The sequence below is a fragment of the Lates calcarifer genome, linkage group LG9 (genome assembly GCF_001640805.2).
Source record: "Lates calcarifer isolate ASB-BC8 linkage group LG9, TLL_Latcal_v3, whole genome shotgun sequence".
NCBI lineage: Eukaryota > Metazoa > Chordata > Actinopteri > Centropomidae > Lates > Lates calcarifer.
In genome coordinates, this window is record NC_066841.1 from 21,917,694 (window position 1) to 21,945,691 (window position 27,998).

A 27,998-nucleotide genomic window follows, 5' to 3' on the forward strand; every position below is an offset into this window, starting at 1 on the left:
TTGTTACCACTCTATTTTATTGCTTATTCATACCTTTACACTAATGGCCTGGTACTATTCAGATCAGGGAAAACTGGAATTCCACACTGTTTGGATCAAAGGTTTTTCACTCAGTTTGGATTACACTTATCAGCAGTTATAAAAGAACTCAATAACAGAGTACTGACAAACTTAAGAAACATTATGAAATTAGTAGATGAAATCTGAAACAGTTTTTGACACAGCAGTTGTCCTGAAGCAGTATTTTTTTTTTTAATTTCAGAACATACATGTTTATAAATAATCAAGAACAGTCAACACCCCACAGTAGCAACCTGCTGTCACTGCTGTCAATGATTTCAAATTAGAGAGAATAAGTGTTGGAGACTGTAATGAAGATTTCCAAAAGATCATCTACTTTCTCTGCAGAGAGTGCACACCTCTATTACCTAGATCTTTAATCAAACACTGTCTCATTCTTAAGGATTTAAAACTCACAACAGATTTTGTTCTGACCATATGTGAAATCATGGTAAATCTTCTCCATATCCCCACATGTGGATTCTAGACAGAAACATTAAATGAGTCTCTAATAAAGCTATTCATCTCACACCACTGCCTACTTGGACATTAATTTCCACCATGACTGTGAAATAGCAATAAAACATAACTGTACCAATCAGATTCCCATAAAAAGAAAAACTGGATCAGTGAATAAAACCCAATACAACTGATATGAAACAGAAAAAACATCAGTTAGGCATCACTCATGAACATAATCTTCAACTGTATTGATAAATGAATGACACAGTGTACAGAGGATGATACTGGGAACCAGATGGAGCTACACACACTGCTGTGCCAGCTGTTTAATCTGAACCAACACAGTTTACACCTAAAGGAAAAAATGACTGTCAGTGTAACACTGGCATGGATTTTAAGGTGTGGGAAATCCCTGGATCAGGAATTCATGTTGTTGTGAATGAAAGCTTCAAACTGCAACCCATCATCCAAATCCGACAATTAGCATCAGCACTGTGTTCACAGTGAATCTTTAATCCCTGCTCAAACTATTCATTCAGCTATATTCTGGTGATTTATTGAAGCGCAATCAAATCACAATGGTAAAATTGCAATGCTCTAAGAATTAAACCAGGGTGGAAAAACAGTACTGACCTAAAATAAACTCTATTTAAACATGTGGTAGATTAATGAAACTGTGCTCCATTGTTGACTGAAAGTTAAATCTGCAACAGTTAGTCGATAGTTAATTATTGCTTCTTCTCTCTGTTTAACATCATTGTAAAATGAATACCTTTGGGATCTGGACTGCTGGCCTGACCAAAAAAAAAAAAAAAAAGAAAAGAAAAAAAGAAGAAATAAGAAGAAAAAAGAAGATGCCACCTTGGGCTCTGTTCATTTTTCTAAACAATTAATTGGAAAAAAATTAAAACAGGTGAATAATAGAAATAATAGTTAGTTGCTGCCCAAGCCAAGACATAAACAAATGAATTACAAGTACAACTGAACAGGCTCCAATTTATAGTATGATTTTTTCAGGTTTTTTCATCACATCATTTTTCCTCTCAGTAATACTTTAAGGCAAAGAAACTTAACCAAGTATTGACTTAATGTTCCTCTGAGTGTCAAACTTCCTGTTGAGGTTAAAAAGGAAACTAACATACCAAATCTGCTGTGTGTTACTGTTGATATCGAATTTGTTCTGGTGAATAATGGAACTTCTAATAATGGAACTACTGGTACCTCTCCATTCATCTACAATGAGCACTCTGCACAGCATTAAAACAGGTCTTTAAACACGGCAATATGTATTTCCATGCCCCAGCAGGTCCACTCACTAAGCTGTTCCCCATTCAGACAGCAACTGCTGAGATTTTTATATTTTAATTCTGCCTTCAGTAGGCAAGCTTTCACTTCCTTATTGTGAATGCTGTGTCCAGAGGAATGTCCTGATTCAGAAAGTTTGCCTTGTGATAAAGAAGCTCAGTAGTTTGGGCCGTGTTAGAGTGGGTCCCTGTTCTGTTTGTTCTATGTTGAAAAACGTGAGCAGCACCGTGCTTCCTGCCTGTGGTGCAGACGCCTTGCTATTTGCTCCCTGATTTATTTATGTTCTTTACTACAGACACGACTCACACTGTTATTTCTTATGGCTACTATGAAAGTATGGCCTACAAACAGCAGAGGCCTTTTTGCTGTGTCACTATACTGATGTCCAGTGACTGGAAACCTGGGCTCGGCTGAAGGTAGATAGATAACCTCTCATCGTCACTCAGCAGGGTGAGGACAGAATAACTGAGAGCAAAAAGTTACAGGGAAAACTTATGATGAGGCCTCAAACTCTTATTTATGGGTGACTTTTCTGTGTGTGTTTCTGTGAATGTGGAAAGCTTAAAGCTCCCCTTCCACTCCAGTCACCGTCTCTAGGTTTTGCTGTGGCTAGTTTATAAATCTCTGCTGTATTCAGATCGAACCAACTTCCTGATGATGTTAAATTGGCTGCAAGTCCACCTCCAAATCACAATGAAAAACTCTGCTTTTGACTGATTTGGGGAAACTTACAACCTACTACTGCACTGTAACTGTATTTCTGGTCTAGGCTTATCTTTGTCCATTTGTATTTTACTTTCATTTCATGTATTTCAATGTACTGCTGCTTAAGAGGTCTGTGATCTGTGGTCTTATCATATTACATTTGTGTATGTGTGTGTGTGTGTGTGTGTGTGTGCATTTAAAAAAAAAATCAGCTTTGAAAGTATTATGAACAGGTGGCAGTCATCAGACTGCAATGAACCATCTACTACAAATTTGTGCAGTTGTGTCAATTTGACTTGGAACACAGATATTAGCAAACCCCAAAGAAAAAAGTGGTGGAGAGGTTTAGGAGAAGAATAAGAAATTGTTTTCAGTGCAAACACTGATTTGGGTTAAGAAAAAGATGGAGTTAAATTAAGCTAAAACCAGTTGGGTAAGAGCAAAGCTGAGAGCTGTGATAGCCTGAGCAGAAATTTAAACTGCTGTCAAAACATTCAGCAAGGATTCCTTTGTATTCACTGTCAAACCACTGAAGCATTCCATCACTCTCCCTCCATGTGAGGATGTTACTGTATTTCTGAGGGCCACACATGACTTCCTCCACAGATCATCCCAGTTTCAACTTTAAAAATACATGGAAATGCACCATTTTATTTTTCTCCCATCAGCTTTTCAAGAGAACAGTGTTTAATTTAAGTGAAGCAGTTACTTAGCAGCATGTCGACCTACCAGTAAACATGATGGGCCATTTGGTGTTGAAAAGGATAATTGTTTCTTTCAACCTTGTCTCTTTTATTATCTGGCATCATACTTGACCCTTGGAATCACTGCTGTCTGTACCGTTACATCTTTTTATATTTTCAGTGTGAAATTCTGCCCTCTCTTTCATCAAAGCATCTGAAAGAGACTACAAAATCACTACGACTCAAGATAACATCTGTCATTTTACATTTCTGGTAGAGTGGCACAGGGCCCACTACCAAGAAGTATCTATCAAGGCTGTACTGAAGGAGCAGAGACAGAAGACCACAGACTTGTGGTATTTAGAAGTGAAGCTCTCAGCTGCTTCCAGTGAGAATAATCAACAGAGTCTGGTTGAAATGCCAGATAATTCAAAACAAAAGCAAGGCTGAACTAAATCGAAATGATTCTTTAAAGAACAAAGAGTATTCATGATTCATGAACGTTTGAATGATTGGGTATTTGTATGTATCTATCTGTATATAGTTTCTTAGCACTGACCATATATCAGTCAAACCTACACAAATTTAAATACAGAGTAAAGTCATGAGTGTTTACAGTTATAAAACATACACACAATAAAAGGATGAGACAAATATTTACATATTTAACAAAGAAGTCCATCATTGTGTCACAAGGCCTCCCCTTCCATCAACACCAGTGTGATGCTTCTCTGGCTAATATTCACTGTACGTCTGTCCGCAGCTCAGTGGCCTCCACAAGCATGCGCGAGCGTGAGAGAGCAGCGTGAGAGCTGAGACCTCTAATGGTGGCGCAGAACACGACATGGCCTTGAGCCTTTCGTTCAAAGTTACAGTTAATGGTAGTGAGCTAGGGAGGGCTTTCTTTTCCTTCCACTGAGAATCAAGCATCACTCCAACTGTTTTGTTCTGTCGTTAAATCTTTGACACAAACAAACGCACGCACGCACGCACGCACGCACGCACGCACACACACACACACACACACACACACACACACACCACACACACACACACACACACACACACACACACAAAGGATAACGGTCACCCACCCCCACAAACCTGTCCAAACAGAAGAGATGCTTATGTGCAGCAAAGGTAAGCACCCTCACAAGAAGACACCATGCACCACATCCTAAGTCATGTGTCATATATTAAGGTTTCATCCAAACTGCTGTGATGCAGTTCTGCTCTACAGAATAATAAGAATGATAGAATAAGAAGAATGCACACAATTGACCCTTGTGATGATGACAGTAGGTGGGGCCTTAGGTTGGTTTGTTTGATATTTGCTGGGAATCATAGCTCCTGTGGTGTCAACCTCTTTGTCCGTGGTTTACCTCCTGTCCATGATTCGTTTCCATGGGATCTTCTTTGAAGTTTTCACACTGATCCATTACTTTCCTAAAAAATGAAAACATTTTACCAGTTAGCTAAAGGTCAGGTACTGTACAGGGGCTTCTTGGACAAAAAATTCTATTTAGTGTTTCTGCAGGTTTCACCAAATCAAATTTAAGACTTTTTTAAGACTGTTATGAATGAAATTTAAGACCTATATCAAAACAAAAAAAACATACAAAATTACTTGCAAAGTAAATTAATTTTTTCAAATTGAACCTAACACAGGTTAGATCAGTGATTCTCAAACATTGTTGCATTGCTTTGTTGAACTACAGATTTAAAAAAAAAAAAAAAAAAAAACATCTTGGCATGAGGTTGCTCCCTTGGCAAGAATCTCCTCCTCAATGTTCTTGAGCTCAGCTGCTTTCTCCTTGCTGGCCCTCCTCAGAGCGTTTGACTTCATTAATAAGCCTGGCACACACTGGAAGATTTTTTAAATCTTATCCAATTTAGAAAATGTGAGAGACCACATGCATGACGACAAATAATGTCAGGTTTCAGAGTTTTGTTCTTATAGTGAGTGGTGTGCAATGAGAAGGCCAACACGGCACAACACAAACAAACAAACATTCAAACAAACATTCTGTCCACTGACAACCAGAGTCGATAATGGACTTGATTATCTTTTGATGTGTACCCCGCTTTAGCTGGGCAACGAGGCAGTGTGGAAGTACCAATGCTGCGGCCAGAGCTGGAGCAGAACTGGCTAATGGCTGTCGTCTGCCGAAGAACCTTCACGCATTTGTTCAAATCGCGATTGCAATTCGATTTCGATAAATCATTAGGCCCTATCCTTGGGGATAATGCTGTGCAGAGCTCTGTCCCTGTCTGGAACATAAGAGAAAGTCAGCCACAGTTGTCCCTATGCCACCATAGACACCATCCCTCTGCTCAGGGAGAGAGCTGCGTAGTGGGACACACGAAGAATGTAACCTGATCTCATTCAGAAGGGGCACCAGTGAACTGTCGGGGGGCACCTGTGTAACGCATTGCTTGATGTGTTTGAGGGATGGTGACAGAGATCAGCCTCGATAAATTCTGTCCACCTGAGAAGTGAAGAACCTGCAGTGCCACACTCACCAATTAAGGAAGCAATGAGCAACACCAACAGGGACAGTTAAGTTCACTTCACTAATAGCAGCTATCTAGCCTGACTCGATGGAGGGGTTTTTAGGTTTTCAGGTTTGGTGATGAGCCTGCCTGATGTACAGGCAGGACCTCACATCAACCATCACAGGTCATCTGCCTTCAAGGTGTGATCAGAGGTGTCTTCAGTCAGACTGAATGAGTTGGACCTGGAAAACTGCCACTTTCCTGCTAAATCATCCACAACCTCCAATCACATGCTTGCCTGAAGCTATTACAACATCCCCAACATCCTGAGAGGAATGTTGGACCACCATGGACCTGAAATCTTTTATCTCAACTTTGGTATTGCAATCCTCAAAAACATCAGCATGAAATCTGCCAGTGCCACCACAGACATTGCTATTCATTTAAGAAGGTGATGTGCACACTGAAAGTAAAGTAACAGAAAGAGGAGCAGTCAACACAAGGCAAGTAACACTAATGTAAGCAGCAAATGTTTTACATGAGATGCACTTCTCTGAAAGGTCACAGAATATTCTGTCTGCATTACAGAGATCTGTTGTATGGTTCTTAGGAGCAGAGTTATACAGAACTTTCAGTAGCCCTTTTATACAGACTGTTGAAGGAATGTTCAATTCAATTCAGTTTTATTTATATAGCACCGAATCACAACAAAAGTCATCTCAAGGCACTTTTTTATGTTGTGCCTTTACTCTGCCTCACCATTTTATATAAAAGGTATAAACAGAACTGGGGGACACTCTCATTCTGCTTTTAAGCAAGTGGCAAAAGTAGTCACAGAGCCAAATCAGCATCTTTGTAAAGCAGAGAGCTGACTGCAGACTGCTGTGTTACACATCACGCTTCTTATTCTGGAACACTGGCGTGCTATCTAAAATCACACATTGGAGCAGCATTAAACCAGCTTTGCTTGGTTCAGTGTAAACCAGCAAGTGTGGCATACTCAACGGTCTTCATTTCAGCAATATATCACAGTCTCTGTGTAAAAAGGGCTAGTCTTACCTTGCCATGTCCTTGGTCTCTGGCTGTGAGCTGTCCAGTTCCAGAACTTTCTCCAGAAGACTTATTCCTCCTTCTTTTATCAGCAGAGGACAATACTTGCTTGCTGCAGGCCAAAAATGAATAGAAAGACTGTGAAAAATAATGGCTGTGCATTAATGCATACAGCACAATTTAGGCATGAAAGTAAAGAAAGGCTGCGTGTGTGAATAAAAACAACAAGCAGCCTAGTGACAGGTGAAAGAGCAAATATTATTACTATGTTGCTACAGCAGATTTCAAATTATCATTTGAAAATTACAATTAATTCAGCACACAACTATGTACCAGTGTATTATTATGATCTGTTAACTGGAACATATCAAACATAAGCTAGCTTTAAGTGAAACAACAGTTACCAGTACTGATGTGGTGCCTGGTTTGAAACCCTTCAGAGCAGCAGATACTCACGGTAAACTGATACCAGGTTGTAGAGAGCCCATGTGGCCCAGTGTTGACTGACTGGAGAGATGCTCTGGGGCAGCAGTCGCAGGATGGGCTCAAATGACCTGAAAAAACAAACTCAAATTAAAAATTCAAAAGCAAGGAAACCCTGCATGTGAGTTGAAACACCAACAATTCTACATATTTCGGCCTGACTTTCTTTCTTTGGGGTTGACTTCTGTTGATCTGTGATTTTACAGAGATGTCTAACACTAGGAAGTGTGCACACAGAGCGAAGGTGCATGTGAAACAGGAGGCGAGGAGGGAAACCTGACTGTAAATAACAATGAAAAACAAAAGACTCTGACACTGAGCTAAAAATGAATGTGTGCAATTAGGTAAATAACATGAATAAAATATTTACTAGATTGACAAATGCTGTATGCTGTTCCTTAATTTAGAACTACATAACGTGGAGCACCTAACCTTTAATTTACCTTTAGTTACGATTTTCAGAGTGATATGATGTAAGGATGAAGGGTAGTGAGGTGATTTAACCTCAGCCTGAAAGACTAGGCTAAGAGCTACCTGCACATTTCTCTCCTTGCTGCGACCTGCTCCTGGTACAAGCTAATGTGCATCAAGATACTGAGGACGGTATATGTGACTAACAGAGCACAGTGAACATAACTTCTGCTCTCTTCATGGATTTTTTGAACATTTATCCACCATTAGTTACATTTCTATTTATTTCTATCTATTACATTGGGCCTGAAATTTCCATGAAATGTGGTATAGACAATTCTTTAGTTACTAAGTACCTGCAAAACTAATGACATTCCCATCAGCCTCAGCTGTGCTTTCTGTGTAGTGCTAAGTATGGCTGAACGATTTATCGAAATCGAACAGCAATCATGATTTGAACAAATGCGATTTGCAAATCGCAAAGACTGCAATTATTTTGACAGCAGAGAGTTATGAAGGAGAAAAAATTACGTTAGTATAAATAAATGTAGAAACAAATAAATAAATGCAAAATAAAGACATTTGGTAATGTAAAATGATATTTTTACACTTATTTATTCATTTCTACTTTTATTTATTTATTTATTTATTTCTGTATTTTCAAATGTATATGCAAATGAAGTGGGCAGGCTCTATGAGGTCATACCTCAGTCTAAAGCCGGATTGATCAGGGCGATGTGTGCTGGCAGTATCTTATCTTTTTATATACAGCCAGTGGTCTCATCCACTGATGACTGAAGTTCCTTAACTGGTCGTCTGTTTGGAACAACCGCATTTATCTATTTATTCAAGCCTTACACTGTCTCAGTGGGGTAAATCCTCATGGGGAAGATCACAGCTGGATCACGGTGGTGAACCTGAAGTTACCGGGGATACCGATCATCTTCTCCTCTGTCGCCCAGAGGCACCAGTAGAGGACTGTTAACCATTAAATATATCGAGTGAAAAAGTATATTTCAGACCCTCTATCAGTGGGCAGTGTAACTAACTACCGATTACAGGCAGCATGCTCATTATGTGGCTCATGTCCAGTTTGTTCACAAATTAAAGAGCTTCACCCTCAGATATCTGCACTTATTTTTATTTTTACAATATTAGATACAATTTGCTATTTAATACTGTCTTAAAATAAACAAATGCATGAATAACTTTTAATCAACTTGTCAAGTCCGAGGGGCAAAAGGACAGAGGAATAAGCTGCTCTTTGGCTCTATCTTTGCAAGTGGCTGCCTTCATGCATGACACAAATATCCGATTGAGGGGCACAGTATGTGATTTTTAACTCATTCATACTGTGTCCAACGGCCATGCAATTGCAAAACCATGTTGTACGACCTGCAATGACCCTGCAGCTGCCAGTTCCTCAATGCATGGGTTGCAAGAGCCTGTTGCCCGAGCACTACGCTGCCTGAGCACTAGCTCGTGAAAGCCCTATTATAATCGTAAGAATTATTCTCTTGATGCTAAAATCCCATTTTTGAGGGCTAAACATACTCAAAAACTCACAAAACGTAGCACACACATTAGACCTGGCGAAAATTGACATCTGATTGGAGTCTCGTTCATTGGTGCTGTAAAATGGCTCCATAGCGCCCCCTGGACGACAGTAGAACTCTGGGCTATGTTTAATAGTGAAAGTAAGAGTGCAACAATCACAATGCGAAGAGAACTCAAGGGATTGGGACTGAACAGTTGTGTAGCCTTAAGAAAACCACTAATCAGTGAGGCTAATCAGAAAAAAAGGCTTCAATTTGCTAGGGAGCGTAAAGATTGGAGCAATGGAAGAAGTTCATGTGGTCTGATGAGTCCAGATTCACCCTGTTCCAGAGTGATGGGCGCATCAGGGTAAGAAGAGAGGCAGATGAAGTGATACACCCATCATGCGTAGTGCCTACTGTCCAAGCCTGCGGGGACAGTGATGATCTGGGGTTGCTGCAGTTGGTCAGGTCTAGGTTCAGCAACATTATGTGCCCAAAAAAAGAGGTCAGCTGACTACCTGAATATAGTGAATGACCAGGTTATTCCATCAATGGATTTTTTCTTCCCTGATGGCACGGGCATATTCCAAGATGACAATGCCAGGATTCATCGGGCTCAAATTGTGAAAGAGTGGTTCAGGGAGCATGATTGACATGACACATGGATTGGCCACCACAGAGTCCAAACCTTAACCCCATTGAGAATCTTTGGGATGTGCTGGAGAAGACTTTGCGCAGTGGTCCGACTCCACAATCCACACAATCCTCAATACAAGATCTTGGTGAAAAATTAATGCAACACTGGGCGATAATAAATCGTGACATTGCAGAAGCTTATCAAAGCAATGCCACAGCGAATGCGTGCTGTAATCAAAGCTAAAGACGGTCCAACAAAATTTTTTTTGGCCAGGAAGTGTATTTAACACATTTGTTCTATGTCCAACAGTCATGCAATTTCAGAACTATGTCATGTGACTTGTAGGTTGACAAAGATCCATTTCGTATTAGGTCAGAGACATTTATTCCAGATTAAACCAGTCAAGTCTGAGGGCAAAAGGACAGATGACTAAGGTGCTCTTGGGCTCTGTCTGTGCAGGTGGCTGCCCTCATGGAAGATACAAATATCCAACTGAGGGCACACTATGTAATTTTTAACTAATTTGTTCTGTGTTGAGTGGTCATGATATTGCAAAACCACCGCATACGACCTGCTTTGACCCCGCGGCTGCCAGTCCCCGATGGGCATGGTGTAATAATGTTGTTTTATTTCCCTACCAGGACAAACCCTGCTGAGTTTTAATCAGCTGTGTCAGTCTCTACAGACTCTCTGTGTGCCTGTCAATCTCCTGTCATTCCCCCTCAGTGTATCAGCATTTGAAAAAATCACCACAGGCAGTATGACCAATGTAAAGAAGGCAAGAGGATGTACCGTAATTTCCGGACTATAAGCCGCTACTTTTTTCCCACGCTTTGAACCTTGCGGCTTAAACAATGATGTGGCTAATTTATAGATTTTTATGGGCTGATGAACTTCATGCCGGCAAAACATTTAGCCTCGTCACATCAGACCAATGAAATTACCAAACAGGTCACAGTGGACCAATGAAACTGTTAGATCAAATGCACTCACACTAAATTCTTCAGAACAGTCATTTTGCGCTTAATGCACACACCCTCATCATGGCGAGAATCATATAGTTAGCATATGTGTAGTAGACACCTGCAGCTTATAGACAAGTGTGGCCTATATATGTACTTTTTTTTTTCTTTTTAAATTTAGTGGGTGCAGCTTATATTCAGGTGTGCTCAATAGTCCAGAAATTACGGTAGTGCTAATGTTTGTTTTGTGTGAATTGTTCTTTGGTTCATTATATGTATGTTCTACAACATTTATTGTTTGAATAATAATTTTGGAGTAATATATTTTAATTCTCATCCTTGGATTAGTACAAAGAGCAATTAATAATTCAGTGATATCTATCCATCACATGTTTTACATGTATATAGAGAATCCTGCACTGAAGCTTGACTTCAATCACAAATTAAATCTCAACTGCAATATCTGTCAGAAAAATCGCAATTTGATTTTTTTCCAAAATCGTTGAGCCCTAGTGCTAATTAATAAATGTTAGTTTAACTTCAGAATGTTAATGTTGTTATTGTCAGCATGCAATGTTAAAACCTCACACAGTCCCACAAAGTCACTGGTATGCCTGCTGACTCTTACAAAAGGAATAACTGGTGTATAGGAATAATGTTTAAATTCAATTTTAAATTCAGCTTAAATCACTGACTGGCCTAGCACCAGCCAATCTCTCAGACATGGTTTTTAGATATGTTGAGTAGATGTAAAAACCTTATCAATACAAATTGTTTAAGTTCACATGAAGTTCTACATTTCATATTGTCACTAAAAATATGGAGGTTATGAAGTTATAATTGCTTATTAATATAATAATTAGAATTATTATTGGGTAATTGATTTACAGGAGCAGGTTTAAAAATGTCACCTACCTAATCTAACCTGTTAGCCGACTAATCTATTTACACTGCAGCTGACATAAACCATGCTTTTCCTAAACTTTGGTACTAGGTAGATATCTACAGGTATTTTAGATGTTCTTAACACAGTTAAGAATTACAAATAAAACTATATAAAAAATGTAAAAAGCTGATTTGATTTAAATAAACACACACTGAACAGCACCTGTAGTTGATGTTGCGACGTGAGCTGACATCCCAGCTCTGGATGGCATCCCACATCTTGTCCATCACTGTGTCTCTTCGTGGCTCTTCCATCGACCAAACCTCTGGCCCATCAAACATGATGTGTGAAAGCACCCCGCATGCGTTGTATGACACCTCAATCCCATCTGCCTTACTGTCCAGGAGGTTACTGTTAAAGGATCCAAACAGTGAGAGGGGAACACATAAAAACATCAAATACCTGATACACGGTCTTATAGTTAGTCTGTATGAAATAATCCTTGACCAAAGCAGAGCAAAAAGTTAAATTATAACTACAAACACTATACTCAGGCAAACTAAAATAAAAGTTTTAAGCAGTTTATCTGTCTCTTCTTTTTTTGCTTCATTTAGTCTATTAAAGCTTTAATATTTTTTAAGTGTGTGGGTGGGGCTGTGTGGGTGCTCCAATAACGTGACAAGGGTACAATTATCATGTGCATCAATCAGCCACAACATTAAAACCACTTCCATAATATTGTGTATGCCCCCCGTGTCGCTAAAACAGCTCTGACGCATCAGGGCATGCAAACGGAGAACATTGTATTGTAAAGACATGATCAATGTTATTCACTTCACCTGTCAATGATTCTAATGTTGTGGCTGATCGATGTATCTTTGTATCTGTGTGTAGCCTGTGTTTGGAAGCCAGAAAACTCTTCAACCCAATGTCATGGAATCATTGCCATGGTACAGTATGCAACAGTATCTGATCTTCACAAAGGGTTTACTGGCTAGACTTTTTTAAGCCCAGGTACACTGCAAAGGATGACCTTAATAATTTCTCTCTCCAGTGGTTTCAATAGTTCTCTCACCTGAATACAGTGATGAACTGTGGGGTGAGCAGTTGTGGCCTCAGAGCTTTGACCTCAGCAACATTTCCCAAAAGCCCCAGCATGTTCCGGTGAAGCTCTTGCTTGTCTGGAAACTCCTGGATTTAGATCACACAGCAAGAAGAAATATTTTTAGATCGCTGATTAAGAAGTCCAGAAGTTAATCTTGTGCCAAACGAACATTTTAAACAGGTGCTGTATGCATATATTTTCAGACAGGGACACGACTGGGACTGTGGATTTACCTGCAGACACTCAAGAAAGAGACTCATTCCCCGACAGTTGAGGAACATCTGACAGTTGTCAGGTGTCTCATCAGTGATGTTCCACAGAGCGCTCCAGGAAAACTCCATCACCTGGTCACACTGGGGGGAAACAAACAAGAACAACCTTTGTAACAAGAATCTCCTTACAATTGTATTTTAAACAAGTACACTGGAATCATGACTACTCTGCATTATAACAATGATAAACTTCAAATTCATAATTGATTAATAAAATCTGAGCCACCAGCGACTGAGATTCATCATTATACTCTCTCAAATAAAGTGCTCCTCAGAACTTAAAACAATGAAATGTAAAACTCAAAGATACACAGAGTAAATTTCAAGACTCACCATCCTGTCTTGTAGCTTCTTCTGAATTAAATTCAACATAGTCTGAAAATGAGAAAAAAAATCGAGTAAAAACTGGATTTATTAAAACCACAAACAAAAGCAATAACAATACTATGGTACAGCGTAAAAAATAAAAATACAAAACATGAGTCCACCTTGAAAGCTTATACAATACACTATGACAAGACTGCACAGCTCTGGAAAGTTACCACAATAGCATTAATTGTCTTGTCCACCTATGCTTGTGCAATGAACAGTGAATCCACCCAGTCCAACATGGTACTCTCACTGGTATGTGCACTTGCACTTGTCTTGTGGATTGTTCACCCTCCATATATCCAAAAGGGCTAATTAAGGCAATTAGATTATCTATAGTACTACATGCTACTGGATGACCGTTTTTACCATGTGATCCTTTCCTGGCCATTTACTTAAACTGTATCAATGTCTCCAACCACAATACCTTCATTTATTGTATCATACATCTGCATATTTTGCAACAAAGTAAGAAGCATAAAGATTAAGTAGTAATTGTTGTTTCTGGTTGTTTTTCCATCTCTAAAATAATCCATCTACCATCTTCCAAATTCATCAGCCCATTGTTCTGCACTTCAGGTGTAGAATGTATTTCTTGAGGGCAATAAATTTAGAAAATTTTTCTTTTAGCTTCTCTTGGTATCAGCCAAACCATTGCAGCCATGGCTGACCATGCAAATCTTGCTAATGACATACAGAAATGAGACATCAACTTGTTTCTAACTTTTAAGATACTACTGAGGATAACAACTGCTTTTAGAGCATAGGGCACACATGCCACACTGCATCCCATGGGGCCCACACCCCACACAGCCCAGGCCTCCATCTCATAGACCCATAAAATCCAGTTCGGATCACACTTAAACTGATGTACTGTATCTCCATTACAACTGGTCAACCATGTCAAATTCATTTCCACTTTCATTTTGACAGACAGTAAATCCAAGGATTCACTTACTTTTTCCACCAGAACTATGAATGTTTAAAGTGAAGATAAGATCACATTCATATTATTCATATACTTTTTATTGCCCTTGTATTATTTTACTAAAGCAATGGCAACTGATACTTGACTTGACACTGAATCATAATTAACCCAGGCAGTGACAGGTTAGAAATTTACCATGTGGTACCCTTAAAGACAGCTTGCCAAATATCCAATTAGGCTTTATATGAGGTTGCTCTGTATGACCAGGTATGCTGTGATGCACCAACTTACTGCTACCACCCCCCATTGCAACATGCACCATGTGGCTGATGGTGCCAAGTCAAGCCCCCCTCACCATCAGTAATGGTGTGCCACAGGATCTTATACATAAATAACATTACTCTTCCTAAACAGTATTTCAATAGCATAGGGCTTCAGTAACTTTGGATCGACAGCAGACTGTTGTTTAAAATTCTTGATTAAACATTTAACCCAAAAATTAGAAATTAAACTTGTCATCTCATCTCTTCTCTCATTTCAATCTTGTAATTACACTATGTTATCCAACAACTACTTCACCTTAGATACACTTTGCACTTTATCAACATTGTTAGTCTTTACTCTGTATGTTGCTACTACATTTACGTACTATGTATACTGTGTGTATACTATCTACATTGCCTGTCACCCATGGACAGAAGAAAATTTCCTGTGTTCTAATGCTCCAATAAGTATGTATGCATTAATCTTGGTAGAGCTAGTTTCAGATATTGATCAAGCTTGCTGTTAGCATGATGGCCAGCTTAGCATGCTAGTTAGTTTAACATGGTATTTGTTGAATGGTTTATTCTGTGGGTCAGGAAGCATGCTGGTTAGCTTAGCATGGCAGCCTGATGATGATTGTTTGGGTGCTGGTAGGTTGAGAAGCATGCTACAGGTAATAGCAATGAGCTAGCTGACAATTTGTGAGCTGGTGATGTTGGGTGTGGGTAATGCGGGGGATGGTTCTGGGATGTTGGAACATGCCACTGAGCCTTATCTGTGTTGCTGGCCCAACTGAACCAAACACTAGTTACTGAGAGGATGCCCTCCTGATGACTTCACTGACACACATTCATATTGAAATCATGTCTGTTTCTTTATAAGAGGGGTCAAAAGTCACAATCCATGCATGGTACTGTTTCTCATACCAGAGAGGTTGCAAATAAGTAGTCTTTTGTATGACTAGTGGAACAAGATACACAGTGACAATGGCTGAACCACTAGACAGGCCATGGCTTTCAGATGATACTGCTTATCAAGCCACTGGGGCCAGCCAGTGTAGTTGCTGTCTGGTTTTATACTTTATGTGTTGCTCTTGTATTCTGGTTGTGTTGTTTTAACTATGGATGTTTTTCTTGTGCTGTGTCTCGATCATGTACTTCCTCACTCACACTTGCTATTTTGAGTGCATAAGTATGTTCACACTGACAAGTATTGAAACATGCAATGCACTGTAAGTATCAGGATGGTGACCCAAAACAGTCAAAATGTTGAGTGAGGAACGCTGGATACTCCCCACCCTCAATGGTTGAACTCTGAAATTTGGGCTGCAATATCTACAATATTGTCTTGATATTACCTTAACAAATCCCATCTTTCCCACAGCTTCCTTGTGATGGTTGTCCACCTGACACACCAAAGCATTGCAGAGATGAACAGCGATTCTCTGGATGGACTCATCCTGCCTGGCTGGTTCCAAGATTTTCAGCAGCAGCTGGTTAACCCGACTGTACTGGAACTCCAGCTCCTCTGGAATACTGAAGTTACACAGAGTCAAGCAGCAGTTCCTCTGGACCTGGTGTGGGACATGAAGATGGGGGAAGGTGAGACAGAGGAAGGTTAACAACTCAAACTGAAGGCTCACAGTGTAGAGCAAACAGGCCCAAAAGCTGATCTGATCATAATATTAATAAGTTTTGATTAAGCAGGGCAGTAAACACATCATTCATCAACTACATATTAAGTTAATGTGTTATTTTTCTTTTCTTTAGAATAGTATTACAGAACTTTAGAGCATTTCTTCCTCATGTTGATCTTAACAATGAAATTATTATCACCCACACACCTTTGGACTTTTACCTGTTTCTCATTAAACAACGCCAAATCAGTGTTTGTAATTAGGGTTTTCCTGATCAACAGAAAAAACCCAGTCCTCTGACTATATAAATACAAATATATGTCACAGTTTTTTGTGATTAGTTATGTTGACATACCAATAAGAAATTGTATTTCTTGAAAATGTAAATGTGTCTGGTAAATGTGAGTGCAATTACCTAAAAATCATAATTTCAGTAAAATATCTACTCTTTTCATTTTCACAAATAAACTGAAAATTGAAAAATCTTTCCTCAGCGAGTACTTACAGTGACCTCCTGGTATTGCTCCATTCCATTTAGTACCACTTGAATGACCTGTCTGCGCAACCGCACACTCTGGTCACTGCGGTACTCTGTGTTGGTCAGGTAGAACAGAGCAGCACTGCCAGTCACCTGGATGCTCTTATCATATTTATGGCACTTTAATGCTGCTATGACAAGCTGAAACAAGGACAGAAAGTTTATAGGAGAGGTGTGAGAAAGCGTTACAGGGATAAAAAGCAGAATCAGGGCACAAAGACTTTGTAAGCAGTCAGTGATTACACCTCCTTCACGGAATAACCATCATCATAACTCATCATACTTGCAAAGCTCGGAGCAACTGGCTGCAGTGTTGTATCCTGGCAATGTCAAACAGCTGATTGATGGCTCTGTGGGCCAGCTCAGGGCGAAACTCTGTGTAAGCCTCAATAGCATTCAGGACCTGGTCTTCATTCTTTGATCCAGTCACCTGTAAAAGGCCAGAAACACACAGATTTAACCCACAAAACTAAACCCTTTTATTATGCAATATTAATATGCACACTGCCTGTGTGCCCATGTGTGATGGCTAATGTAAGAAGAACTAAAGATTTCTTACATCCCATGAAGGGTGCGTTAACCAGCTGTCTGTCAGATGAAAATATAAACAGCCAAAATGTCTGGCAGGAAACTTGCCAAATAAATGGTATATAGTGTGATTTTCAGTGGTGGAGGAAGGGAAAATAAAACCCAGGTTCAAAAATACAAATTATACTTTTCAAAGATAACCTTACATGATGCAAAAGTTTGGTTTTGCCTCTGCTGTTCTGACAATGAGAGATTCAGCTTGACTCCGCATTTTAGCATTTAGCATGACTTCTATATATAAAATCAGACATCCCCCGTGGAGTTCAGTTGTGCTGACTAAATTTAATAAAATACATTTGTTGTAAGTCTAGTATTAACTCTGGTCACTGGTCAACCTCTCTCATGTGACTATCAATGAGGAATTTCTTTCTCATTCATTCTGCAATATGCACAAAAATGGAGAGGGCACAATCTCAACGAAATAGCACTAGAAACATGGACCATAAAATCAGAGATGAGAGAACTTTCTAAGAATGAGGAGAACCTCAACAGACCTGTGACTGTGTAGTAACGCCTACATGACCTAATTATGAAATCATACTCTCACTTTTGACACTCACTTTCTCAGTTTCCTTCATATTTATGACCACTTATTACTACTCATACCTGTGACATTGTCTGAGGGTTTCTAGATATTTCTAGGAAATAAAACATTGTAATAATACAGTGTCAAAAGGAATGATTTAAAAACATCTGGATCAAGGGGAAAATAATACTTTAATACCTCACACCATATGAATCATCCCCCAGCTGTCAACAGCAACTAGTCCAGAAGTCCAAAAATGAACTCAGTTGTTAAGCTGTAATGCCCAAAATAAATTTTATCAGCCTAAAAACTGTACTGTGTGTCCAGCCCATTAGATAACCTGTACCTTATAAGCAGGTATGTGTGTCACGTTACACAGAGTGGTGTCATATAAGCCCAGAAACTGCAGGGGCCTCTTCAATTCCTGGAAAGGATAGATGCTGCTCTTGCACGGTTCAATGCTGAAAGAGAGAACAACGTTGGTTATTGACAAGTATATGAATCAGAATTTTTTTTTAATCCAATGTATGTTGTAGAGTTGTTTACCCACCTGGGTCGGCCCATAGCTTCTTCAAAATGTGGAACTGTGCAGTTGTCCAGCATAATATGACCTGAGATGTCCAGTGACACCAAATTGACCAGACGCTGCACAACTGCCGTCAGGATTTTCCTGGTCATCTTAAACTTAGAGGTTCGTCTGCTCTCCCGCGAGATGTCAAGGTGCCTGAAGAATGCAGTGTGTTGTATCAATGATAGTGGCATATTTCATTCAAATTATTTGTGAGTGTGTAAAGGGAACTACAAACGTATTAGGAGTGTAAATCACAAGTTTCATGACAATACAATATTATATCGATTCAATGGACACACAAAGCCTGCTATTTTGATTATTATTATTATTTTGATATTCTGCTATTCCGGAGCCAGTGATTGATATGAGACAATATCATATGGTGATTTAACAAAATCATTTCCATTCATATTGAATCACAAAAAGCAAATAAAATATCATTTGACATTTTTACTCCTGAGCTCAACCAGAAATTTAAATGAAAAACAATCTTCTCTCCAAAATCCAAAATGTTTCCAGACGGCAGATTTATTCTACAGAGCGGAGACAAAATCTTCACTTTTTTCAAGCTGCTTACCATGGCGCCACTTTGCATTTAGAGTCTCAAACTAAATATTTTTAGAACTTAGTAATAATAACCAAGGCAGTACAGTCTTCCTGTATCATAGTTACACGCTACACCTTCGGATATAGGCAACATTTTTCCTCATTAACTCACCACTCTCATTTTGTTAGGAGGTGTGCCTGCTCGAGCAGAGAAAATAAAGGCGCATCTTACAAATGATTATAGCTGTGACAGGACTGTGTATGGAGGTGGGTTTTGGTTCTTTCCACAGAAAAGGGGGCTGAAAGTGAGTCAATGTAGGTAGTGGTTATCACAGAAAAAAGTTTGGGGTTATTTCTGTCAGCGCTGGCTATGGCCCACAGCAGTCTGTGTTGTGGTGCTTAATAAAAGTTGTGACAAAACAAGCTGCCATCTCCATCTGACGTGGACGTTATGTTGTTTGATAATTGATCGATGTTTTCATTTTGGATCGATGCTGGGGGCTGGTTGATCACTGAATCGATGTTGATGGATGCATCATTACACCCCTAATGAGAGTATTGGAACATCTACATGAATATGAATTCTGTTTTGTCAGTTGTAAAAAGTGGCTTTATCAACACTGCGGGAGGAAATACTGTACTAAAACAGACTTTAGGAATCCCAACCTGCCCCTAAATCCATTGTGATTCAACCCAAAATATCTTGATCCATTGGTAAGTTGTACTGTTGATCAATTTCATCGTTCCACCTATAGCATATGTGTGCAATGCCTGGTTTAAGATTTTGACCCTTATGCCTCCCATGCAAAATACTGTGCACAACACCTCATCTCTTCATTAATCAATGACACCAGTATTTTAGTTCATTATATGCTTAAAGCAACTGACCAGAGCCCCATATTGTACCCTGACAGCACATTTTTAAGACATGTAGCTGTACCTAATTCCTACTAAAGAACTACAAAGAGGACATTCACATAATATAAACAAACTCTCATAAGATTGTATATGAAGTTAATAATGTGATTGTTTACATTCAGTAATGTTTACAGCATAGCATGATGATTTGCAGGGTTTAATGGATAATAAATACCATGCATAATACCCTTCATCCTACACACTTCCTCGCACAAACTGTGAATGTTCTGGTGACTGGCTTTAAAGATGGGTTAAGGCCATGGTTCCCAACCTGGGGTCCGCACCCCCCTCAGGGTGGCGCCAGAGATCACAGAGGGTATGCAGAGCACTGGCACTATCAAGAAGATCCACGGTCATTAGAAAAGCTTTTGAAAGAGCAAGTAGTGATTTACACAGAGCTACAGAGACATCATTTGAGTGTTCGCTGTTAATTGCCAAGGCTAAAAAGCCACACAATATTGGAGAGCAGCTCAAATTCACCTGCCTGAGAATTGTGGAGAGGCTGTGTGGAACACAGATGTTTGATAAAGTGAAAACTGTCCGACTCTGTCAATACTGTCAAAGACAGAATTGATAAAATGGCTGCAGATTGCCAAAACCAGTGGCAGACGAGTCTGTGCTCATTGTTTACGTGCAAAATATTGATGGTGATGACTTGAAACAAGACATTCTTATGTCTACAAATCTAGCAACAACAGACCAGGATTTTTGGCTGTGGACTCCTATCTCTCATCTAACAATCTGCCCTATGAAATAGTTGTGTGTGCACTGACGGGGCCGCAGCAATGATGAGCAAAAACAAGGGATTTAACAGCCGCTTGGTGTGCGATTTTCCACTGCATGCTACATCGCCAAGTATTAGCCAGTAAAAAACTTTCAATAACACCCTACGAACTGTTGTTAAATTTGTAAACTTCACTAAAGCTCGCCCTTCTAACAAGAGACTTTTTGCCCAGCTGTGCGAGGATGAAACACATCAAACATTACTGCTACATAGAGGTACGGTGGTTGTCGTGTCGACAGGTGCTTGTGCATTTTATGTAACTTCAAGAAAAAATATAAGAATTCTTGCAAAATCACAATCGATCACTGTTTGAACAGCTGACTGTTGCATTTTGGATCAAAGTGCAATCATGCAGTGCAAAGATGCTGTGGGCGCTTCTGTGCGCAAACTGAAGTACAGAGTTGCAAAAATGTAAAAGGGGAGTTACAGCATTTTCCACTGCTGCTGAAGCAGTCTGATGGCACTGTGCATGTGTCTTTACACACTGAGTTTACCCAGCACATGAACCTGCTCTATGAGGAGAGTAGTATTTATCAAAGGAAGCGTGGGTGATGGACCACTACATTTACACCCTCAAGGACGTGGAATACCACGGCTGTGAAGATGAGCTTTGTGACGTTCAAGCTAATGCTGTGTCAAAAAAATATGTCCAGGAAAACGGATACAAAAAGTTTTGGATTGTACTGTTGTTGATGACGTACTGTTGCTCCCAGACTGGCCAAACACGCAGTAACAAGGATTATTCTCCAGTTCAGCACTACGTACTTGTTTGAGACAGCCTTCAGTGCCCTTGTAACAATAAAAACAAAAGCCTGAAACAGGCTCAGTGTCCACCAGGACTTTAGAATGGCTGTCACAACCATCACTCCTGACATCGTATCCTTGGTCAGAGGTATGCAACCCCATGTCATTAGTTTATGAATAAACAGACTGGCACAGAGTAAAAATGTAAGGACTAATTTGTTTATTGCTATGGCTGTTTGTTGTTATTATAATGATTGCACATAAACAGGTGCATATCTGTGTCAGAACCTGTGTTAATTGTCTGAAGGAGATCTATGACAGAGCTGTATGTATAGGCCTAGGTGCTGATACGTCTCTGAAAATATATCTTTATTCCTTATGTAAGAAGGTGTGTGTACTCACTCTGTTAGATTATTAATGGAAAACTGTTTAATGTTTAGCTCTCACAACAGTAGTTGTTAATTTTGTAAATAAAAGTTTGTAATTAATCACTTTATTCTGCGTGTGTGCAGGCAGGGGTTGAGGCTTTTTTTGGGGGGGGGGGGCTGTCTTGTCTTGGACACAAGCTGTGGGAGGACTTCAAGACAAAAAAGGTTGGGAACCACTGGGCTAAGGAACCAGTATGCTTTGGCTTGAAAAAGATGCTTGACGGATGAGTAGAACAGCATCTGAAATCCCTTCTTCCCATACCTTTCCAGAAGAGGAACTAAATGCCTTTCAATGTGGTTGGACAACATGATATATAAACTAGTTCTTTTATCGCACTACAGCTGTACCTAATTTAGAATTTTGTCAGTCAGATGGAATATGGCTGTTCGATATGAGGATGAGATGATGTGGTCTTGTTTTTCACAGACATAAAAGTTGAAGTCTAGGTCATAGCTCAGTTATGAAAACCATCTCTTTCCTACTGGGCAGTGTCAGCTGGTTTTAACATGCCAGCACCAGTAGGTTCCGCTTTAACCGTGCATATTCCCAATGTCACTCTGCCGTCCATTTCCACAATAATGGACGTCTACATGCCCATGCAAATCATGCTCTTGTCTATGTGGAATTTGCCACTGCTCTCTGAACAATGTGCTTCTTTGTTGAAACTCATACAGTGACCATATGTATTTTAGTACACGTGCTGTATTCGATGTAACTTTTTTGATAACCAGTGTGTTTTTGAGGGAGGTGGAAAAGGAAGTGATTAGGTTGTGGGTAGCACAGAACAACTCCTCTCCTGTCCTCCCATTTGGTTTCACACCATTTCACACTTTGATCTATGCAACTCTGATTGGTTCTTACACCACAGAGAGGCTTAAAATCATGTGACTTGCCAACAAATCAGCAGGAGTGATGAAACCTCCTTGTTCAGTCAATATGTGTGGTCAACTCTAAAACTTCAGTACAGTTAATAATTTCATTTTCACTTGAATGAATGAGATGAAGGTACAAAAGACTAGCCTGTCCCACCTTACCTGAGATTAACAAGCTCCACCACCGTACTGACCAGTTCCTCTGACAGGTCCACATTGTAGAGCACAAGAGAGGCCAGTCTGTCTTTCCACTGGGTGAGAAAAGCTGTTCCCAGCAACTGTACATTAGACAGATCTAGTGAGTGGAGTGACTTCAGGGGTTTGAGCAATGTCTCAGCATCCACCTCGTCAGGTAGGCCACCCAAGTTGAGCAATCTGAGTCGGTTGAACCCCTGGAAGTTAAAGTCTGTCTCTAAAGCTTGCCTAGACGCAGGGCTCTCCTCCTCCTCATCCTCGGTGTCTTCATTGCAGGCGAGTGGAGCGCCACCCTTTCTATAGAAGATGTGGCTGCAGCCGAAAAGACAAAGAGACACCAAGGTCTCACGGAAACAGGTCAATGTTTTCAAACTCCTGGATGATAGACTGTTGCAGTATGTGAGGTGGAGCTCAATCAGGTCCTGGCAAAACACACAAGAGAAATAATTAAAAAAGGAGAAAATGTTGTGTCAGGAGGCTGGCTTGTTTTGCAGGATTTCAAAGAGTACTAAGATGGTACATTGGGTAACAAACTGCATACAGTAATACGTGGCAGCGTGAGCCAGTGTGTGAGCATTTCACTCGTATTTGTGACAAAAAATAGATGAAAATAGATGCGTGTGAACTGTAAAATGTATTTAAGAGCATGTGTGCAAAGAAAAAGTATTTTAAAATTCAGCCGAAAGAGCCTCGATTTTTTTTTCAACAAAAAGGTTGAAAAAACAACAATGACGATCATATGGTCAAGACACTGAACTAATGTTGTCTGTTGAAAGAATCACATGATCCACTCGCCAGCGCAAAGGGCCCTCTAGACACCACCTTTGATTTGATCCCAGTCCTACTGTGGCCCGCTGACTGAGCTCAAAGCGGGCCGGACAACCTGCTGACAAAAGCTGCTGGACCAGTGATATTCATTGTGTCTAAACGGACTGAGCAAACCTTTTTGGCATTTACAATAAGAACTACTTCATTATAGAGGTGTTCATATCGTTCAGTACTGTTTATACAGTTTAAAGTGGTTTAAAGTAGAAATCATTACATAATTATTAAATAAATACAGTTGAATCGGAAATAATTAAAGACCTAGTGTGCTTTTTGTATTCAAATCAATTAAATAATTATGCTTGTAAATGTCTCCTTGTATCCCTTTATTAAAGAAAAACATGCTATTTGATACATTTTCGTGGTGCCTCTAAAGTTCTTTATGCGCTCCTAAATTTTTCAACTTAGGAGCACATGTACTCCTTGGGGGAAAAAGTAAGCATCAAGCCCTGGTAATAGCCTTTTAAACACATACTAACCATATGTGTGTATGTGTATACATGGCCAAAGTCTGTACTGCCAGAGAGCAGAGCAGTTGCAGATATAAAATGTTTGGAGAAAAAGAGAAATACACACCTGTTCCAATATTACAAGAGAATGTATTTCAATTAATTAAAATTGCACTATTATTCGTTCCAACCCCACACTCACAGGAGAAGTAGTAGCAAGAGGTAAAAACCTTATGGAAGGACACCAATTTACACCTTCCAACATGTCCATGCTTGTTCACCTATCACTGATCCTTCACAAGTAAAATGATATACCCCAAGTCACTAACCGCTGAACAAAACATGTCACATTGGAAAATACTGAAAATATGAGTTCTACCCATTACCCAGCTTTGTAAAGTGCCCCTTTCTTTCCAATTTCTCCTACTCCTAAAGAACTGCCATCTCTGCCATCTTCATCTTCTGGTCTGATTATGGTGTGGACAGACGAAGACAGTGTGGACAGGACAAAAGTGCTGAAACAAGGGCAGGATCCCTCACTTGCTTCCCACCCATCAACATGCTAACTATACTCAAAATGGGCCAAACCTGTGGGCTTGCAAGCCTAATCAATGTCCTACTGACTTCAACAGTAGATTTGCTTTATTTTTCGTGATATTTTGGACTAGACTCAGTCTACCTCCTGCAAGATACAGTATGTTGTTGACATGTTATGTTATGTTATGTTATGTTATGTTATGTTATGTTATGTTATGTTATGATGCAACATGTTATTGACAATGCTGACCCCAGTTAACACATTTTATCTGTTGATCATAGACTTCCCTAGACTTTAGGATCTCAAAGGCATTCATTCTCTAGTAGGAAGTTCCACATAAGATCTTGACCTTACACTGTTACAAAACCTATATATCAAAAGAAGAGTACATGCCAACTTTTCTTAACCAAACATTGGTATGTTCCACCATCCTCTAAAATATAAGTGATATGATGACAGTGCATTCAGTAAGACACCTGTGAATTAGTTTACTGAGAAAATAAAACCAATCTTTAAACTTTTTGTAATGGGACAGGCTTTCACAATGAGCCACAATAAGGTGTGAGGGCTTGAGTAAAAATGTGTCAAAAATTCTTAATTGTCACTTAACACAATTTCCATGAGTGGTAATTACAGGTAACAGAAACCTAAACAGTAATCCCGGTTCTTAGGGCTTGATAGTACCACTGCAAAAAGAATCCTACATCACTATGAGGTGAGGTGCAATGTATCCTACTAGTACTTCACAATGTTTGTCCAAACATTGTATAAAACAGTATAAACCAAAATTAAAGTTATCAGTTCAGGAAGGAACCCAAAAGCCTGTTTTGTGAACATGGACGATTATTTATATAATAGCTTAACATGATTTACTTAACATTTTCACATTTGAGAACTTGAAACATGGACATCAAGTGGATCTTCCTAGAACATCCTCCTGTAAATGTCCTTTGATATTGATATTATATTTTATTTAGATTATAAATAAGGGAAATTCCTAGTATATTTACTGCAAATCAAATTAGCATTTTCAGCAATAACTGCTGAGAAAATTTGTGCATTTTGATAAAGAACAGCTTACATCATGTTCATGCGCAAAGGAGGAAAGAGAGGTGTAATTTGAAAAAGTGAGAAGTTTCTCCTTAGCTCAAGTAATGACAGAAATGAATGCTGACAATAAAATATTATATCCACTGGCTAAATTACTGCAACCAAGGTGAATGTCCCTAAAATGTTCTTTAAAATCATCCATTGCATTGTAAATATCTGTTTATTCTGGTCGAGATGGTCCACAGAGGTGAACTGGAAAACAAAAATATTCTACTAAAGGTGTCATCAGATTATTCTGAATAATTGGTATGACTAATTTGTGACATCCCACCTGTTTTCTAATAGCCTCCAGATCTCTGTCACGTACAAAGTCTTCTCTAAGCTGTACCCTGGTCAGTCTGGTGCTTCGGGGGTCTGAGAATAGTTGGAAGAAGCTCTCCTCTGGTTCAAAGTTACTGTCGGTGTGGACCAACTCCATATATCTGGTTAAAACAAAAAAAGTAGAATCAAAAGGCCCTTTCAGACAGGGAATCTGCAACATCATAACAAACACAAGACATTTTGAAAGAATTCAGAAATTAGGTCAACATCAAAGTGACATATCCTATCACATACGTGTTGACCAACTTGTCACAGATTTCACTGGGAAGGAAGATGTCTGAGCGTAGGCAGAGCTTGTTCCTGAATCCCTGGTAACACATGGTCTTCCTGAGGTTCCTCAGGCAGAAGACAGTTGCCAGAGTCATGAGGCTCTCCGGGTTGTCTCCTGCTTTGGCTGCCATGTTAGCCTCTTCCTCTTTGGCTCAGATCAGGGCAGTGCAGGGGACCTTAGGAGGCAAGCACTGAAAGATTAGGAATTTGTTTTCAGAACAATGAATGAATAAAAACTGTGCACATGTAGTCCCTGTATTTACAATTGCCACAATTAAGTAATGCCTGCTCCTTTGGCAAGCACTGCAGGTAAACTTTAATGTTTTAGGTCAATACATTCCCTTTTGGTCAGGGACCACGTGACAAAGACAAAAAATAAACTGACTGCAATGAGGGTCATACAATGACTAACATACAGCAGTTAAACATCGAATATATATATATATATATATATATATATATATATATATGGACGTTACAGGTAACTTTCATTTTCCATTATGCATTGCCGTGTCTGCTTTATTTTTAATTAGCTGATGAACATACTGGTGTCGAAACACCTTGCTGCCATCAGAAACCAGTCCGTATTTCCATTTTTGATCACCTCTTCAGAGGCATCGCAGACCTTTTGAATACTTAGCCAGGTTAGCTGTCATGCTTGTGGCTGCCTACTGTTAGCAACTATTGTTGCCTACTTTATAACAACTTGTTTCAAAATGATTTTACAGTGCTAATATTACTCCGAATGAGTCCAGCTGATAAGCCGAAGCTTGTAATCCAGCTTGCTCTGTGCTTTAGTTGGTACTATGAGTTTGTTAGCTGACCACACATAGCAATGTATCCTGGGGGAGACACAGCTGACTGTTACTAAGTTAGCAACCTAGCTAGCTAGCTACAATGTAGAATAAATTGCTTCAACAACACTAACGCTTCACAGTTACTAAGAATCAGACAACAACTGTCACCCTACTCATTCACAACAACCCAAAATCCCAAAGAGCAATACTTGTTATTCTCAATTAAACCTTCATTTGCCAATACCGTGTCTGCAGTGCACCTCAGCGTCTAAATTAGCTTGTGGCTAACGATGACTTTCCCTGCTATGATGTTAGCTAACTTAGCAAGTAGGAATAGCGCTAGCTAAAATCTGTGTGTGGAAATGCAGGCTATAAACAGTGGTCAGCGGTATTTGCTTGTATGGCACATCAGCCAGTACTCTACCTTAGCTTCCGCCAGGGCTGTGTGTCTTAATGACGACGAGAAACTGAGTTATTATCACTAGTCTTCACTCATCTGATTTTCGTTTTCGTCCGATGTCAACAAACAGACTCCCCCTCCTACTTCTAACCCTCCTCCTTTTCCCTTCTTTTCCTTCTCACTTCCTCTTCAGCTCCCGTGTGATTCCGCCGAGTGGGTGCCATCTGCTTGTTACAACTCCTCCAAATTAAACTTCATTCTTTATCTTTTTTCAACACTGAATTCGATAACACACATATCTAGCTATTCCAAATGACTTAAGGTC

General features: G+C 39.6%; 1 protein-coding gene across 2 annotated transcripts; it reads right to left on the reverse strand.

The window, feature by feature from the left end:
* Positions 1–27,994, reverse strand: zer1 (zyg-11 related, cell cycle regulator). 2 transcript variants are annotated; one of them, XM_018701928.2, is made up of 16 exons: positions 27,698–27,994; positions 26,441–26,667; positions 26,157–26,307; positions 22,931–23,385; positions 18,455–18,628; positions 18,251–18,365; positions 17,074–17,220; positions 16,758–16,931; positions 15,974–16,189; positions 13,389–13,430; positions 13,017–13,136; positions 12,754–12,869; positions 11,901–12,089; positions 7,218–7,315; positions 6,771–6,873; positions 1–4,661 (listed from the first exon to the last, which is right to left on the reverse strand). In XM_018701928.2, exons 2-16 carry the CDS (start codon positions 26,605–26,607, stop codon positions 4,574–4,576), a joined length of 2,355 nt encoding a protein of 784 aa, XP_018557444.1. In that variant the 5' UTR covers positions 26,608–26,667; positions 27,698–27,994; the 3' UTR covers positions 1–4,573. The 2 variants fall into 2 exon arrangements, with proteins under 2 accessions (XP_018557444.1, XP_018557443.1); XM_018701927.2 differs by having other exon boundaries at positions 26,441–26,652; positions 27,698–27,992.
* Positions 27,995–27,998: the final 4 nt, after the last annotated feature.

What these genes read in the sequence shown, in the direction of transcription:
- zer1 (XM_018701928.2), bottom strand. Translation starts at nt 26,607, where the DNA reads ATGGCAGCCAAAGCAGGAGACAACCCGGAGAGCCTCATGACTCTGGCA. An exon ending in GAAGCTATGGGCCGACCCAG is followed by an intron (nt 18,366 to 18,454) that starts GTGGGTAAACAA and finishes TCTCTCTTTCAG; the next exon opens with CATTGAACCGTGCAAGAGCA. An exon ending in CAACCTGGTATCAGTTTACC is followed by an intron (nt 6,874 to 7,217) that starts GTGAGTATCTGC and finishes TTTGGCCTGCAG; the next exon opens with CAAGCAAGTATTGTCCTCTG.